The 17,306-nt window shown below is 38.0% G+C and overlaps 1 protein-coding gene across 3 annotated transcripts in view; it reads left to right on the top strand.

Annotated features, from left to right (window-relative positions):
- The window catches only part of llgl1 (LLGL scribble cell polarity complex component 1), a 69,000-nt gene that overhangs the window by 45,150 nt on the left and 6,544 nt on the right, over positions 1-17,306 (top strand). For all 3 annotated transcript variants that reach the window (XM_049475491.1, XM_022683351.2, XM_007247848.4), the window contains exons 10-19: positions 1,045-1,262; positions 3,671-3,738; positions 4,015-4,168; positions 5,656-5,760; positions 6,775-7,067; positions 8,184-8,337; positions 12,367-12,508; positions 14,509-14,792; positions 16,163-16,427; positions 16,515-16,629. In XM_049475491.1, coding sequence (XP_049331448.1) covers positions 1,045-1,262; positions 3,671-3,738; positions 4,015-4,168; positions 5,656-5,760; positions 6,775-7,067; positions 8,184-8,337; positions 12,367-12,508; positions 14,509-14,792; positions 16,163-16,427; positions 16,515-16,629 — 1,798 coding nt within the window. The remainder of the gene's footprint in view (positions 1-1,044; positions 1,263-3,670; positions 3,739-4,014; positions 4,169-5,655; positions 5,761-6,774; positions 7,068-8,183; positions 8,338-12,366; positions 12,509-14,508; positions 14,793-16,162; positions 16,428-16,514; positions 16,630-17,306) is intronic.

Below are 17,306 nucleotides of genomic sequence, written 5' to 3'. Positions count from 1 at the left end.
GTCATGAAGAAAACTAAAGTCATGAAATGTAAAAGAAAAAAATTTTGGATAAGTTCTAAAAATAAAAATACCCAGAAAGTTTTGGTAAAGTTGTGGAAATTTGCACAAATTGCACAAAAATTCACAAATCTCTCTCCATTTATCTATTTATTGACTGAGAAAATCTGTTTTAAGCTAACAAATGCATTAGCTCAGAGTTAGTTCAGTAATATAGCCCTATACAATGAAGCTCTCAGGATCTGACACACATTTTATTATTATTGAAGATTGTGTCAACATTGCTTAAATAATTTTTTATTTTATTGTCCTTTTCTGCACTGTTTTCAATATTGTATGTTAATGAGAATTTGCCTGGATGAAAAAATCATGGAAATTTACTGGTTAAAGTGTATAAACCCTGAATTTGACAATTTTATTATATTGTACAATTTTATTATTTTGTCAACACTTTAAATGATTCTAACGAAGTACATATTTTATTAAAATGTGTAATCAGTCCTGTTTAATTGGATAAAAGGCAAAGGTTTATGTAAAACTCACTCTACTTTGTATAAAAGTATATAAGTAGCAGTTTTTCAGTCGCTGTGTCAAAAATAATGTGATTACATAATATTTTAAAATGTCTAAATATTGTGATATGAGATTTTTAACATGCTGATCGCCATTTATACCAATGTAACCCAGTATTCTCATAGATGATCTTTAACTTAGAAAACTCATAGGACAAAAAATAGAACTGTCAACTTCAATTAAAATACATACATTTAACCTTTTTAAAGAAGAAATGTCAAATCTGTGGGTTGTCTGATAGTCATGATTTCAGTATAATTATCGGTATGGTCATTTCTTGTCTCTAGAAGGTCTAATCTTTTTTTAAACAAAGGTATTGGTGACTACCAACTATTTATTTATTTTTTATTTATATAAAACCGAATTTGTGTTGTGTGTCAGGGGGGTGCTTTGTATTTATTAATAAGAATACATAATATTTAATAGAATAAATTATATTTAATGTAAATACGTGTATTCATGTTTGTTTTATAGAATTTGATGATCCTTCAGCCCTTGTTGTCCTTCTGGAGGAAGAGCTGGTGGTGATAGACCTTCAAACAGCTGGCTGGCCCACAATCCCCGCCCCTTACCTGGCTCCTCTACACTCCTCGGCCATCACCTGCTCCTACCACATCTCCAACGTGCCAACCAAGCTGTGGGAGAGGGTGGTCAGCGCCGGTCAGCAGCAGGGATCTCTGCAGACTCACACGGTCAGTTGTCTCAGTACATGTTCTGATTTTATTGATTACATCTTCAGACCTGCTGTAGTTCTGATAATGTGTCACGTGTTGTAAAGGCAGTGTGTTCAGTCAGTGATGAAATTGACTAGTCTGAGTATTAGGCTTGTTTCATTCAGTGCTGAGGTTAGATACTGCTGTGTGTGTGTTTGGTATTCCATTCTCAGTCTAGCAGATACTGGCAAATGTGCAATATTTGATCACACACAGATTGAGGCACGCTGGCTATGGAAATTACAAACATGCGCTATCCACTATATATAGGGGAAGCTACGCTTCAGGGCACATATGCTGCTGCAGTGCTGTTTAGCAACGGATTTTAATGGAATGTTTTCTGTATAGGACAGAATAGGATTCAAAAGTTTGTAAAACTTTCAGATATTATATATTACATGTACAATAGTAAGCATTGTAATATCTACATATTTAGTTATATTTTACCACACATCTACAGTGCAATAATGTATATAGTGTAAAAGTTATTGTATATATTTAGTTAATAGTATTTTTTATTTTTATTTTACTTATTCTTCTTGGTTGTAAATATTTTCTCTGCATACTGTGGGAGAAAAGTTGTTCTCTTACCTGTACATCTGTAGTCTGTGATGTGACAAATTTGATTTGAGAACACTCAACCGACCACATAGAGTACCGCATCAACTACTTGACAACACCTGAGCAATCACCTTGAGTCACCAGAGCAACCACCTGGGATTACCAATGCAAATGCCTTGCAACCATTGTGGGACACCACCTTAACCACTAAAAAAAAAAGGCAAAGCCTTTGTAACACTCACTGACACGATGCCCATTGCAAAAACACCTTGATTTTTATCATTTGTGTTGATTATTTGCAAAGATGACAGGGTTCATATCCAAAACCACACACTATCACTACCATGTGTTAAAATAGTGCTGCCACCCATCCGGGGGACTAAGGTGCTGCCACAATGATCCAAGAATCACCAGTTTGAATCTGGTTTGAGTGCCTGCTTGCCATCAGCAGGGGAGTCTGAGAGAGAACAATTGGCCTTGCTCTCTCTGGGTGGGTAGATGGCACAATCACATGTATCAGAGGAGGCATGTGCTAGTCTTCACTCTCTTAGGAGGACATAACTAGTGATGGAGTCCTAGTGAGTGGGTTGAGAGGAAATGAGAAAATTTGAAATAGTTTGAAATAATAAAAGGAGACAGCTTTTAAGTTCTCTGAAGAGCAAGCTGGACTGAAGCTGCTATACACAAGCACTTAAAGCACAAGCATATCAGAGCACTGTGGAAAGACGGCAGCATAATAATACCCCCATGTTAAGCAATTTCTACAGTGCTAGTGTTTTAGTAATGCAACACTGATCCAAGGGTTATTCAAAGTTGTTTCCTGTTTTGTATTTCTATATTTAATTTATAAGCATGTATGAACGAGTTAAGAACTATTGTCTATTGTTTAATTTGTATAGTACACTACACTGAGGTAAAAATATATTTGCTAGGGATAACCTTAGCTACATATTACCCCAGTGATTTAAATATATAAAAAAAATCTCATTATTACCATTTTAAAATGGAAAGTTGGCGGTTAGGTACAAATTTTAAGATTTATATTTCAGGTATTATGTTACTATAATATAAAACAGGTTACCTGTTGATGCTGAGGCATTTATTTTTTATTTATTTAATTTAATTTTATTTATTTATTTATTTATTTATTTGCAGTTTGAAGAACAATTTATATTAAGGCATGTCTATACGCCCTGAACGTGTATCAGTGGCTTTTCGTCGCTGTGCCGTTTATACCGTGAAGGCAGGAATGCGAGGCTTGGTAGACCAATCACAGCTGCGGCTGTCCGCGGCATGCAGTACAGTTACTTTTCTGGAGAGTTGTGTGTCGGGCTACGGCATAGGCTATGGCGTACAGGTTGCGGCTATGCGCAGGGTACAAAATCATAGGCCGTAGGTGTCATGTAGAATTATAAATTGGCCTTAATGCCCTGAATTTGATACTACGTGTTTTTAATTATATTGATTATGTGCTGCCTTGCAAAGTAACACCATAACGGCTACCTGAAATTCAAGAGCAACCAACAAGCAACACCATAGAAACCACACTATGTACAGTGGTTTTTGGGTGTGTGCACGTTTTGTTTTATATGGGGTCAAAGTTGCCTACAGTAAGCTCATGCTGTATTTTTAGATGTAATTGCTTGGAATCAAGTGCTGTGACTGAGAGATTTTATTTAACAACCCTCAATAAAACATCAACCCGCAACAGAGTAAAGGCTTTTAATGTTTATTACATCAGAGAATAGAAGACTGTTGGAGCCGTGTGATTGATGTTGCTGCTTCAGAAGGATGTAATGATTATTTCTCTCTCGCCGTTTCGACAGAACTGGCCGATATGCGGAGGGAAAAACTTAGCACCAGATCCAAAACAGCAAGAGCTGATGCTAACTGGGTAAGAGCTTTGGAAGTATTAATTGCCTGTGTCTGCAGATTAATGTCAGTGTGCCAGCAGAGACTTCGCCAGCGGCTGTAATGTTTTTACTAAATCTTGCACAAGCCCTTGAAATAGAGGTGTGATTTTTTTTTTTTTTTTTTTTTTTTTTTTTTTTTTAAATTACTGCTGCACTAAATTTCTGCCTTGCAAAATATGGTTGAGTAGGAAGAAGGTTGAAGCTACACTGTCAGACGCCTCCAGACCTGCAATGATTTGTCGTTTGTTTGTCTTCAGTCACGAGGATGGCACTGTGCGCTTTTGGGATGCGTCAGGAGTGTCGCTCAGGCCTCTCTACAAACTGAGCACAGCTAACATCTTCCAGACTGACTGTGACCACAATGACAGCCTGACGCAGGCCGGCGAGGAGGAGTGGCCTCCTTTCAGAAAGGTCAGCCTTTGATCAAACACACATGGGCTGGGTTTTATTAATTCACTGACGTGGACATTATTTTTCAGTTAAAAGATTCTGTGATTAAGTCTCAGATTGCTGTCGTCTTAATAGCGAAAGGCACAATAAGAATTGTGGAGTTTTTCCTGTTTCTCTTTTCTCTCTTCTTTCTCCACCTTTCCCCCTGCTGTGGACTGCAGCCTGGCGCACAGCCATGTACAGCCTGTGGGATTCACACTGCAGTCCTTTCCCTTTTTTCTCTCTAATTAAAAGCAGACAGTCTGAGGCCTGAAACGCTTTGCTTGGATCTGCTAAAAATCAAGCGCATTCCTCCTCAGGATGGCACGGCTGGATTGTTTTGCTGTATATGTGCTGCTGTGTTTCATGGCTTTATATGTTCCTCTCTGTTCTGTGTACTGTAATCTTGTCAGGTTTTTAAGGAGCATGTTAATTTAGAGTTGATTTGTCATGATTATATATAATCTTTAGTGTTTCCTGCAGGTTCCCCCTAATCTAGGGGGAGTTTAGTGTAAGTGTGTGTGGGCTGTGATTAGAAAGTTTAGAAAATCTCATCCTTCAGTTTTTGTTTTTAGATGTAAAAGCACCTCAAGGTTTAGCTGAAGTGAAAGCATATAACTGAAAAGTTTCTTTTATTTCAGTAATTAAGTTCCAAATGTGAAACTCATATGTTATATAGATGTATTAAAACACAGAGTGATCTATTTTAAGCATAATAATTCATAATTATGGCTTACAGTCAATGAAAACACAAAAAATAGGTGTCTCAGAAAATGTGAATATTATATAAGACCAATTGGTACAGTGTGGTCCCTGTGCCAAATCCTGCTGAAAAATGAAATCTGCATCTCATAGAAGTTGTCAGCAGTGCTGTAAGATTTTCTGGGAAAACTCTGCACTTTAGACTTGATAAAATATAACACAGTGGGTCAACACCAGCTGATATGTCTCTCCATACCATCACTGACCATCAGTGAATTTGACATTTTATTAGAAATCAAAGGACCAAAGTCTGGAGGAAGAGTGGAGAGACACACAGTTCAAGCGCCACTCACAAAATACCATGATATCCCATGACTTTTTGTACTTCAGCCTAAAATGGATATAAGGGATTCTCTAATGTGTATCATTTTAATAATTTAAATGAATTTCAAGGAAACCTTGATGTTCAACCCAGATTCTGTAGCAAAACTATGCACAACATTTAGAGATTGAACATGCTCTGCTTGTGCTGTTGGATTTTTGGGAGTTTTCAGGTTTAACCACTCTTGGAATCTGTGTCTGGTTGGTGAAATACGAGGTATGTAGTATGTTATTGAAGTTAGATGGTATGCTATATAGGGTGTATAGTCTATAAGTGAATGAATGTAAGATATGCAGCCTCTGCCCATATGAGTAATGATGTCTTTGTGACTGAACTCTAACAGGATATTGAGCCACTGCACTGTTTTCTTTTGGTTTATGTGCAGGTGGGCTGTTTCGACCCATACAGTGATGACCCCAGACTCGGAATCCAGAAGATCTGCCTGTGTAAATACAGTGGTAAACTGGTGGTGGCTGGAACTGCAGGGCAGGTAGGCAATTTCTCTGCTTTGCTTAATGTGTAAAAAAAAAAGATATGTGAAGATATAGACACTTAGATTTTCTTTTAAAAGATATTGAGAATGAATGCAGGTATATAGATCATTTGCAATAGAGAATTCCTCAGTTTTATTGACTCAGAGTTGCAAAAATGCATTTACAGGAGGAAGTGTCTGATTGTGATTCTATTCAGAAAGACTATGTTACCAGGAATAATACAAGTTAAAACATTAAACTGGAAATGCGCAATATTTGTTGAGTTAAAACATCTTAAGTGTGTAGCATGGCAATGTCAGACATCTCAGCATGGTGTTAAAGTTGTTCCCAATGGTCTCCTGCAGTAATCCATCCCATAAAGTTTAAATATTCACAGTTTGGGGCTCAGAGTGCTGCCACTACGATAGGGATTCAAATGTTTTCGAATGTTTTTTTTTTTAAAGAATATTTGTTATTTTTTTTGTTCATAAAAAACCCACCCTTCATTTATAACTGTCTACATGCTGGGTTCATATGGTCATAAAAAAAAAAAAATGAAATTTGAAAATGGCAATTTCCAGACCTGGATAAGTTTTGGAAAAATAATGGAAATGTGGTCTACAAGTCTCAAAAATATGTCAGCTCACAGTTAATTCAGTAATTAAGCCCTACACAACAGAGCTTTCAGAAGCTGACAAACATTATATCATCAAATATTGCGTGTCAACATTTTATCTGATTCATTTTGGTCCTAGTATAATACATTTTAATTATACTTTTAGTTCATTTTTGGTTTTACTGTCAGTGTCTGCAATGATGTTTAAAAAAATCATGTGTTCATGAAAATTTGCCTTGAAGGCATGAAAAAGTCGTGACAAAATCATGGACGTTTATTGTATGAGCCCTCTACATGTAAAAACGATTGAACCATACAGTAATGTTCCTAACCATCCTCCAATGAGTGTACAGTTAACTATACACACTGGTTATTATGAGTGTCAGAACTTCAGCTATGTGTCTCTTATTTGCAGGTGATCGTGTTGTATCTGTCTGATGAGAAGTCCGATCACATGATCGATGTGGCCACAGTGGATCTCCTGCAGGACCGGGAGGGTTTTACGTGGAAGGGTCACGACAGGCTGCCCCCGAAGTCTGGCTCTGTTGTGTTTGCTCCTGGATTCCAGCCGGTTGTCCTAGTGCAGTGCATGCCCCCCGCGGCGGTTACTGCGGTAACGCTGCACGCCGAGTGGAACCTCATTGCGTTTGGCACCAGTCACGGCTTTGGCCTCTTCGACTACCATCGCCGGAGCCCAGTGCTGGCAAGGTAACGCTGGAGCCCGGCCAACAAAGAAAGCTGTAGTAGAGTCAATATCAATATAACGTGATGTTTGTGCAACAGTATAGCTGTTTAAACTTCACACAAACACTGTTACAAAATAAGTTTTAAAGATATACTGTGAATGAACCAATTATTAAACATATAGAGAAAAGTTGACCTTTGAAGAACTTTTTGCACATTTTATTTGTTTTTCTTTGATCAGGAGTGGGGTCCGTTTGCTGCAGTGTGGCTTTAAGTTGATGGATTATTTTAAGTGGTTAAATCTTATTTTTAAATATTTCTTCTTCATCTTAATAATTTAGCATTTCAGTTATTTGTCTAGCTATTTTTATAAAAATCAAGCTATTTAAACATGTCAAAGGTTATTTTCTTAAAATGCTTAGGGTTATCCCCAGATAACTGCACTGACAGAAAATTCTTGAACATCAGTTACATTACAACTTTTAAAGTACTAACACTTGCTTGCGCAGAAATTAAATAAATTTAATTGCACTGAATATTTCTCATCTCCACAGTTAGCTAAAGTGAAGTTTAAGCTCTCTACTCAGTCACAGTGAAATTTTACTTAATTAAAATATATTTTTAAATAATATAATAAATAAAAGTATTTTTGAAATAAAACATGGTCCCCAAGACCAACAACATATCTGCAACTCTAGTTGACCACATTTTTTATTAAATGCTACTTTTCACTAAAGTTTTCCACCCTGTTGTGCATCTTTCCATAACAGTAGACATATGCATGACATAAAATGTGAAATTAAATTGTGATCAAGCTGAAAAAATGTGATTTCTGTGTGGTCTCAAGTCTTATAATATGATTAGTATGAAATAAGAATAAAAAAAATGCTAAGCTATTTCCTAGAAAGCTTTGAGAGCCAGAAGGTATTCTTAAACATTATTCTGCAGCACATCCAGGATGGCTTTAATCAGTGAACTTTTCTCTAATAAATCAGGTTTAATAATTGTTTCAGTGTGTCACACTGTAATTAAGGCATGCACCTGGTTATGTATTACAGCATGCTTTTTTTTTGTTACAGGTCAGAACATATAATAAATTCATTAATATGTGAAAATGATCAGAGTCTGTTTCCTCTCCAGGTGCACACTTCACCCTAATGACTCTCTGGCTATGGAGGGGCCGCTCTCACGGGTCAAGTCTCTGAAGAAGTCTCTGCGGCAGTCGTTCAGGAGAATCAGGAAGAGCAGAGTGTCTGGGAAGAAGCGTGTGTTGGTCAGCAGTCCCTCCAGTAAAGTGAGTGCTTCACTACTGACACTGTCAGCAGTTCTACTCTCTGTGTTCCTGCTGTTGGCTCGATCTGTTTACTGGCAGCTTATAACAAGCATGCTAAAGACTAGCTGAATTATGCTAATTATTTTTGTGTGTGACTGGTCTCCTGTGGCCCAACCCATTAATGATTTGCTCATTAAGAAAGTCTGTTATGAAATCTGCCAAAGTTGATGTGCATGTAATCTGAAAGTTCTGCGTCTGGATTTTTTTTGTGCAATAATCAGATTTCTGCAGTCATCTGATTATTTGAGTGGTCATGAGCATACTCCAGTTTCTTAATTGGATTTTGTAAGTAAATTTCTAGGTCTAGCAGTAGCAGAAATCACAAGTAAACTGGATTTCAAGTCCTCTTAGTCTGCATGTGCATGCAAAAGTAACCAGAGAGAGCGGAGCTGTACAAAATAAAGTGGATTCATGTTCACGAAAAACAACAAAACATGCTTTTGAGAACTCTGGACTCTTACTATTGAGTGCATGCCGCCACTCCTGGAGTAACATTGAAGTGGACTGATGATTAAGATTATTGGATGTTATTTATAATAATATTGCTAATAAATAACCCTAATGGGTAAAAAAAAATACTTAATTGAATTCAGTAAATTCATTTACATTTATGGCATTTAGCTGATGCTCCTATTCAGAGTGATTTGTAAGGTTATTTCTAGTAAAGACGTGGCCACTGTAGTGTTAAGAGTTTTGCCTAGGGATTGGTACAGTGCAGCATAGTCACCCAGGCAAGGAATTGAACCCAGTCTCCCACATGATGTGGTAGTTAGCTCACTGGCAGGTAGTAGTGTTATCCACTGTGCCACACCAAATAATTTTAATTGTTCATATTTTATTTCTGGCTTTGCCTTTATTGAACCCTTTATGCAGTTGTTAATTCATAATAATCTAACCATTAAAATGAATTGAACACCGTTTTTTCTACATTCAAATGATCAGATGAATCTCTTGATAACTGTGTTTTGCAGAATGCATAATAAACTGGTGGTGTTATCAAGCAGTGTTTATTATTATACAGCTCTGGAAAAAATAAGAAAAATGTTTCTTTGATTTTACCAAATTAAAAAAAACTCTGGAATATAATCAAGAGGAAGATGGATGATCACAAGCCATCAAATCATTTTTTGCACCAGGAGTTGAATAAAGTTATCCAAAAGCAGTGTGTAAGACTGGTGGTGGAGAACCTGCCAAAATGCATGAGAACTATTCTTTAAAAACCAGGGTTATTCCACCATATATTGATTTCTGAACTCTTAAAGCTCTGCGTCTTTTTTTCTTTTTTTTTTTTCCGTTCAGCCATTTCTCTTTTTCTGCATATAAATGCAATGGCAATATTTTTATTTGGAATTTGGGAGAAATGTTGTTTGAGTTAGGGCTGGGGCGGTATTGATTTTTTATAACCGCGGTAAAAAACTAACGCATCACCGCGATATTGCGGTTAACCGCGAGACCCCCCCCCCCACTTTTTGAAGGAGGAGCTTGTCCGCCCCCCCCTTCTCCATCCATAGATCTATTTTAGGGCTGGCCCGAATAGCGGTTTTGAGCTCAGGATATTCGGCAGTAATCGGTAGCGAATATTCTAATATTCGTTTTAAAAAAAAAGACGAATTAATCCACAGCAAAATTTTCCACTGACCCCCGGCCCCGAAAAAAATATATTTCTCACCCCTTTCCTCGGGCTCAAGGCTCAAGAAGTCTGTGATAGGCGTCTGTTTTTTTTTTTATTCACACTCTTCTTATTTCTCATTAAATATCTACTAGATACAGATTATATCTGTACAGTATCATTTATTTCACTTCCCTCCTGAATATTTGGAGTGCATTATGTCTCCTTATGTTGTGTAGTTATGTAGTTTTCACCCCAGAATTTCTGCTGCCTCACACCAGGCTTCGGCTGCATCGCAGGGCAGGAGCGCAGCTGCGTTACGGCTATTTCGTTTGAATTGTGCAGTGCAGAGTATTACAGATTTTGTATTTTTGCACTTGGGCTATTAGCTCAATATTAAATATTTCGTTTGTTTATAAATTATTTTATATTCTTAAACCATGTTAAATTATATTCGATTGGAGGAAATTAATTCAGACATCATTTCTTTTTTGTCCCGTTACCGTTCCGCAAAAAAAATCCTTCTTTTAATCCCGCATCAGCCCGCCACATACACAGTTTTGCCGCACCTGCCCCGCGGTCCTAAATAAATTTAATAAATTACATTTAGTGCTTAAAATTAAAAAAAATATTTATTAAAACCGCGCTGAATAGTGCGGTCACGTTTCTTACCACATTACAAAAAAAAAAATCGGTGTGTGTGCGCGCGTGTCGGTCCATTCTCCGCTCCTTTTTTGTGCTTAGGGTTTTTTTGTTGCGTGCATGAGAATCACTGCGTGATTATTACAATTTTCTTAACTATTTATTAATGTGCTCCCACATCCTCTGGATTGATTAAACTCCTGTTCCCGCCAATAACAATTCAGTTCTGTCTGTGCCGCAAGATATCCTGACGGGACCCGCGTCATATAATATGTTGATTAAAATGTCGTGACGTTAAGAAATCGGCTCGCAAGAGACAACCGACCAAAAAAAAAGACATTAGTTCCATTTTAAAATAATAGAAACCTGTCCTTTATGTTTGACAATTTTTGTTTCACTTTACTTGTCCTTACTCATCTGAAGTTTATTTATCTGAACTGAGTTTTATATGGTTATATTTGTAGCGGTTCTGAACTCAGTTCCGCGTGCTGTGAAAGAGACAAGGCGCAGCGCATTTTACCTCAGACTTGGTCAGATAACAACATTTCAGTAAAGATGGTGGTTATAGTTTTATATCATTGCTTTGCTGTTTGAACTGCACTTCAACCAACCTTACTATTTTTACCAAGACTGAGGCGCAATGCCGCGCGTTCTCCGCGGTGCTCACGCAGAACAGCCAGCAGCCAGACAATGAATTAATATATTTTACTTTCTCAAAATGTGACCACGGAACACCTTACATGGCTCTATGGTTTACCTTGAGGTGGGTGAATTAGTTTGATGTGTTGGCGAGAGGTGCAGACACCACTTTCCGGCAAATCTTGCAGATGATTCTCTTCTGTTCTGAGTCTTTTTCTTCCTTTTTTCTCAACTTACTGAGCCTGCCCTGTAGCTTCCATTTCCGAGCCAATATTAGTGCTGCTAATCTTCACTCTCTTCAGCAGCCTCAATGGAGATGAAGTGAGCAGGAGACTCCAGAGCTGTTCTGACCTCAATGAGTACCACACACCGCGTTTTGCTTAACCCATTCGCTGCCGCGCCAGTGCAGCGGCAGCACAGATAAATGACAAAAAATTTTATATTCGATATTATGAATTTTGAGATCGTTTGACACCAATATCTATCGCGATCAAAATATATTTGATATATTGCACAGCCCTATAGTGTAGGACTTACACTTGACATATTAATACTGAATTCACCACAGTTGTGCTTATATGGAGCATTTTACTACCGCTCAAAACGCAGTCAATCAGATTTGACAGCCATAAAAAATGCGGTAATGACGGTAATGAGCTCATCACCGCGGTGACGTCCCATAACCGCGGTATTGCGGTAATAAAATTATCGTCACAGCCCTAGTTTGAGTAAAATGAACATTGTTGTTTTATTCTATAAACTACAAACATATACCTATAAATAGCAAAATCAGAGAAACTGATCCAGAAACTGAAGTGGGCACTTGATTATTATATACAGCTTTGAAAAACAATTATGTTATTAGTAAGGGAGGTGTGAACTCTGTGGTAAGGCTCTGCAGTACTCTGATTGTGCAGCACTCTGAATTGATCATTTATCATGCTAATTCTGCAGGCGCCAGTCATTTATCTAGATTTACATTATTGATCCTGTGTGTCCCGGTGTTTACTCTGCTGCAGTTCTTCAGCTGATTGTGTGCGTTTGTGTTCATTTGTGTTTCTGTCTCTCTCTGCCTCTCTCTCCTGGGTGGGTGTGTTTAGGTCCAGGAGGCTAACGCCCATCTAGCAGAGCAGGATGCTGAGGTCACGCCGGTGCAGAGACGGATTGAGCCACGCTCGGCTGATGACTCACTCTCTGGTGTTGTGCGCTGTCTCTGCTTTGCTGACACCTTCCTCCGAGACGGTACACACACACACACACACACACGTCACCTCTGTGCTCTGCTGATTACATTACACTATCTGCATATATAAATGTGATCTAGGTCAGCTTTCCTGAAGGATATGGATATGAAGACCGCTGTCTTACTATATTTTCTCTATTACCTGTAATAAACGTATTTCAGCTCAGCAGTGGTTTATTCATTTGGTGATTAATTAGTTGAATCTGCTTTACTACAGTGGTACCAAGTCTTGGATTCATTGATCTAGTTTATTGAAATGAAACATTTATTTATGCAAGCTGAAATGTTTACTAATTAAAGTTTAATTCCTCCATGAGCCTCCACTGCTCGATTGGTTTCTGTAAGTAGTGTGGATTGAAGAGACCTTTTACAGAAGAAGAATGTCTGTCCGGTTACTCTGGGTTCTGCACGCTGCTAGCCGCATTTAACTTGGTGGACCTGCATGAGGCCTCCTGCAACGACTATGTCTCACATGTATTAGTACATTTTTAACAATATTGTTGTATCCTGAAGGAAAATATTTTTATGTCAAACACAACAGTTCTGTTAAAATGCCAAAACGTTCTTGTATTTTTGACAGGGAAATTACAAATTAAAGATTTAATGTTTGATTTTAATATTTCAGCATAAAAAAATGTAATCCACCTACTGAGCCCAATAGTAGGAACTGTGTTAACTTTATAAACATATATATACTTTTATACAAAGAATGAATTACTAAAGAAAGCAGAAACCAATTATGTGATAAAAATGTAATTAAATTAAAACGTAAATATGTTAAGCTACCTACCACTACCAGATCAGGAGTGTCCCTCGCTAAATTAAAGAACCTTAAAACGACAGAGCTCTTCAAAGAGAACTTACTCTTCTAACACTTCTAACAAATGAGCTATTCTAAACTCATTTCCTGCTCCACCTCCTCCTTTCCTCCTTTTCTATCCCAGTATTACACTTTTGGCCTCTATCAGGCTTTGCTAAATGTCTTGCCTCGGATTCGATGTCGTCTATTGCTAATGTAACTCATCATTTGTAAATCGGTTTGGATTAAAGCGTTCGCTAAACGCAATCTAATATAATTTTATAGTGCTGCCAGTTAATGTTAATAAGCAAATTAAGACAAATAAAACAGAGAACTGCTTATAGGGTGGTTAGAAAATTGAATAAAAACTTTTTTGACTACAAAAGACCTCCATGAAGTTTTAGTAGAATCTGAAGTAGTGGATTTGCCTGCCACTATAAATAAGCTCAGCTCAGCGGTGATCTGGATACTTTACAATAGAAGTTCTCTGTTTAAACCGTTTGCTCTTGGTGCTGTTCTGAATGTGTGAACTGCTTTAGAATATACAATCATACCAAAACACATATCTGACTGAGGCCAAACTGACTCGCCCAGGCTATTGTTTTCCTTTCTGAAAGCCTCTCTGCTGGATTTGGATCTGTCTAGTCGTTTCTGGACCACACACCCAAGCCCTGCCCTGTCTCCAACATCTGCAGAGGTCATTCTGAAACTCAAACAGTGTCTTAAACAATAGAGGCTGAGTGATGTCTGTCTTTACAGTAGGTCAGACGCTTGTTGGGGAAATTTTGAACTTAGAGTTATTGTTGAATTAATGAGGTGAATATGCATGATGTCTAATAGCTGTGGATTCATGTTTGTGAAGGGTTAACACTATTGGGAGTTGAGAAATTTGAGAGAATGGATTGCAGTTCTACACCTGCACTTAAAACTCAGATGAACCCGTGAAATTCTTTACGGACGGATACAGATGTGCTTTTGCGTAGGTGGTTGGAGTGTGTAATAATCCTCATTATTGGCAGCTGCTTTTGGCTGTTTTGTTCAAAAATGGAAGTTTCTTAAAGCATTTTTATTTGTCTTAAGAGGGAGAAAGTAAAACACATTTCATCACCCAGTACCTGCCATCGGTACGTCTAAGATGTCTACCATCTGAGCAACTCCAACTCCTTTTTTCTATAATAATTCTCTTTGTACATTTCTCAGGAACGCACCATGGCCCCACCATGTGGGCGGGGACGAACTCGGGCTCGGTGTACGCGTACGCCCTGGACGTGCCCTCGCAGGAGAAGTTTTCGGAGCAGAGTGTGGAGGCCCTGCTGGGGAAGGAGATCCAGCTGATGCACAGAGCTCCGGTGGTGTCCATCGCTGTGCTGGACGGCAGAGGAAACCCGCTGCCAGAGCCGTACGAAGTTTCCAGAGACCTCGCTAAAGCTCCAGACATGCAGGGCAGCCATTCGGTCCTGATTGCCTCTGAGGAGCAGTTTAAGGTGAGCATAGTGTCTGCAGTTCATCACTGCAAATATATAGAAGTCAGAATTCAGTGAATTTTTTATGTTAAGATCCTATTGTTGGTGCATTTGTAAAAAAGTAAGATAAACCAATTTTGCATTGGCATGGGATGGCAGTATGTAAACTGATCATGAAGTGTTGCCTCAGGGGACCACCAGAACACACATATGAAGAAGTCCTTTATATGAAGAAACTGATTTAAGTCTGTGATGCTTAAGTCACAAACACTGTCGATGCCATAACATAGCCAATATGTTTCTGTTATGATACAAACACACCGTAATAAACCTAGTTCTCCTTAGCCAGGACTCAAGGACCCAGTTCATTAGTTGGATTAGGTGTGCTGTGATGATATAAACTCTAAACATATATAAATATCAGACATCCCGGTTTGTCTTTTTGTCACGCTGTGGGTGTGACCACAGTGAAGACCTTCACAGTGATGTCAACTGCATACCTTCTTAAGTGATGGAACATTCCAAATATCTGATTGAGGATTGAGAAATGGTTGAAAGCCTGGACAGTGTTGGGTGTGTTGAGAGTTTGACATAGAAAGCATTACTACCCACAGTGGACAGTGCAGTGGGTGGTAATGGTTGTGACCGTGGTCTTCTGGCTAGAATTGTCTGTGCATGTAATTTCTGCAGATTCCCTCATCTGTTCACACATTCAGAGCACACGAGCAATCAGTTATGAGATTAGTGAATATGAAATGATTGCTAAATGTTAAATTAATTCACTATGATTAAAAACAGTTAAATGAAATTAGAAGCCTTGTAGGAGTTAACAAAAATGAGAATTCTCAAATTAACCCACAATTGTCCTGAGAGTATGTTAAATGGATCAAAAATACAAAGGAAATCCAAACGATAACATTTTTATTTGGTTTTAATGACAATTTTTTATCAAGTGTGGATTGACTTTTTTTTTATTATTTAAATAATGGTATTGAGATGTACACTTAAACAAAAAAAACCTCTTTTGGTTCAAAAAGGAATATAAAGAATCACCTCAACAGAAGGGTTTTAAAGTCTTTCGCATCTCTTTATGGCATTTGATTGTAGAAAGTGCAAAAAAAAAAAAAAAGAAAAGAAAATCAAATATTTTACAAAATGTATTTTTATGGTAATAAATGGAAATATTGCTCAAAATTCCTTCTTTTAGAATACTGTGACCTCTGAATAAAACTAAAATGTATGAAAACAATGTAAATGTCAGCGACAGTCTCTACAAGTAAGCAATTGTTAACAGTTTGTAAAGTTTTATAGCATTTGTTTTTTAAGCACTTTAACTGTATTTGTCTGCAGATTCCCGTTATGCGGATTAACTGACGTCTCTTTTGTTCTAGGTGTTCATGCTGCCTAAAGTTAGTGCCAAGACTAAATTTAAGCTGACGGCTCATGAAGGCTGCCGTGTGCGGAAGGTGGCTCTGGTGAACTTCAGCAGTGTGGCTTCTGAGGATTACTCTGAGAATGGCCTGGTGTGTCTCACCAACCTGGGAGACATCCACGTGTTCAGTATACCTGCACTGAGACCGCAGGTGCGCCACGACTGCATCCGCAAGGAGGACATCAGCGGCATCGCCTCCTGTGTGTTTACAAAGACTGGGCAAGGTATTTGTGTGTTTATATAAAACACATTTTATCCACAGTGAACATGTGCTTGTTAGTTGTTAATGCGTTAATGTTGCTCTGTAACAGGATTCTATCTGATCTCGCCCTCCGAGTACGAGCGGTTCTCTCTGTCTGCGCGGGTCATCACAGAACCGCTGTGTCAGGTGGAGTTTGATCGACCACATGATTCATCAGAAACCAGGTAAGACCTTTAACAGGAATTTAAAAAAATTATGTTGCATACCTATAAACAATAGCGTTCTTCTCTGAGCCTGAAATGTATTTTCTTAATTACTTTGACTACACTAATTACAAATATACTTGATTATGTGGGTTTATTCTATGAAACTGGTGCAGTTTCCATGTTGCAGATTTCAAACTTTTCATCAAGAGCAAATATTTTTTGTAGTTTATTGGTATATTTTGTGTGATGGGGTGATTTGTATTGAGCTTGAGATTCTGTTTTAAGCCTTACTCGGCTGGGATTAGTTTCTCAGGGGGACGTCTGTGAAAAATATTTCACACTTCTACTCGGTGATAAAACTCTTTCATCCAGACTGCAATTAAAAAAAGGGGAGGGGCAGTGAGGTGTTATGTATTTTATATATTTATTTATTTCAGTCACATGACATTTGCGTTCAGTAGCTCTTCCATTTCCACTCACTGTTGTGTTTACGTGTATCATATGTAAATATGGTGTATAAATAGCTATTTTATTTAACACAAGGTGAGACACTCTGAACGTGGGTCTGGACTGGATGGGACTAAAATTACCGGCAGTTCAGTAAAAAACAGTAGATAATTCTGCCTGTAATTTTATTTTTTAAGAGGACGTCTGAGAAAAACATGAACAGGGTCTTTAAGATGGGAATAAAATCA

Source organism: Astyanax mexicanus, chromosome 3 (assembly GCF_023375975.1).
Source record: "Astyanax mexicanus isolate ESR-SI-001 chromosome 3, AstMex3_surface, whole genome shotgun sequence".
NCBI classification, from domain to species: domain Eukaryota; kingdom Metazoa; phylum Chordata; class Actinopteri; order Characiformes; family Acestrorhamphidae; genus Astyanax; species Astyanax mexicanus.
This window is presented reverse-complemented; position numbering and strand designations above follow the sequence as displayed.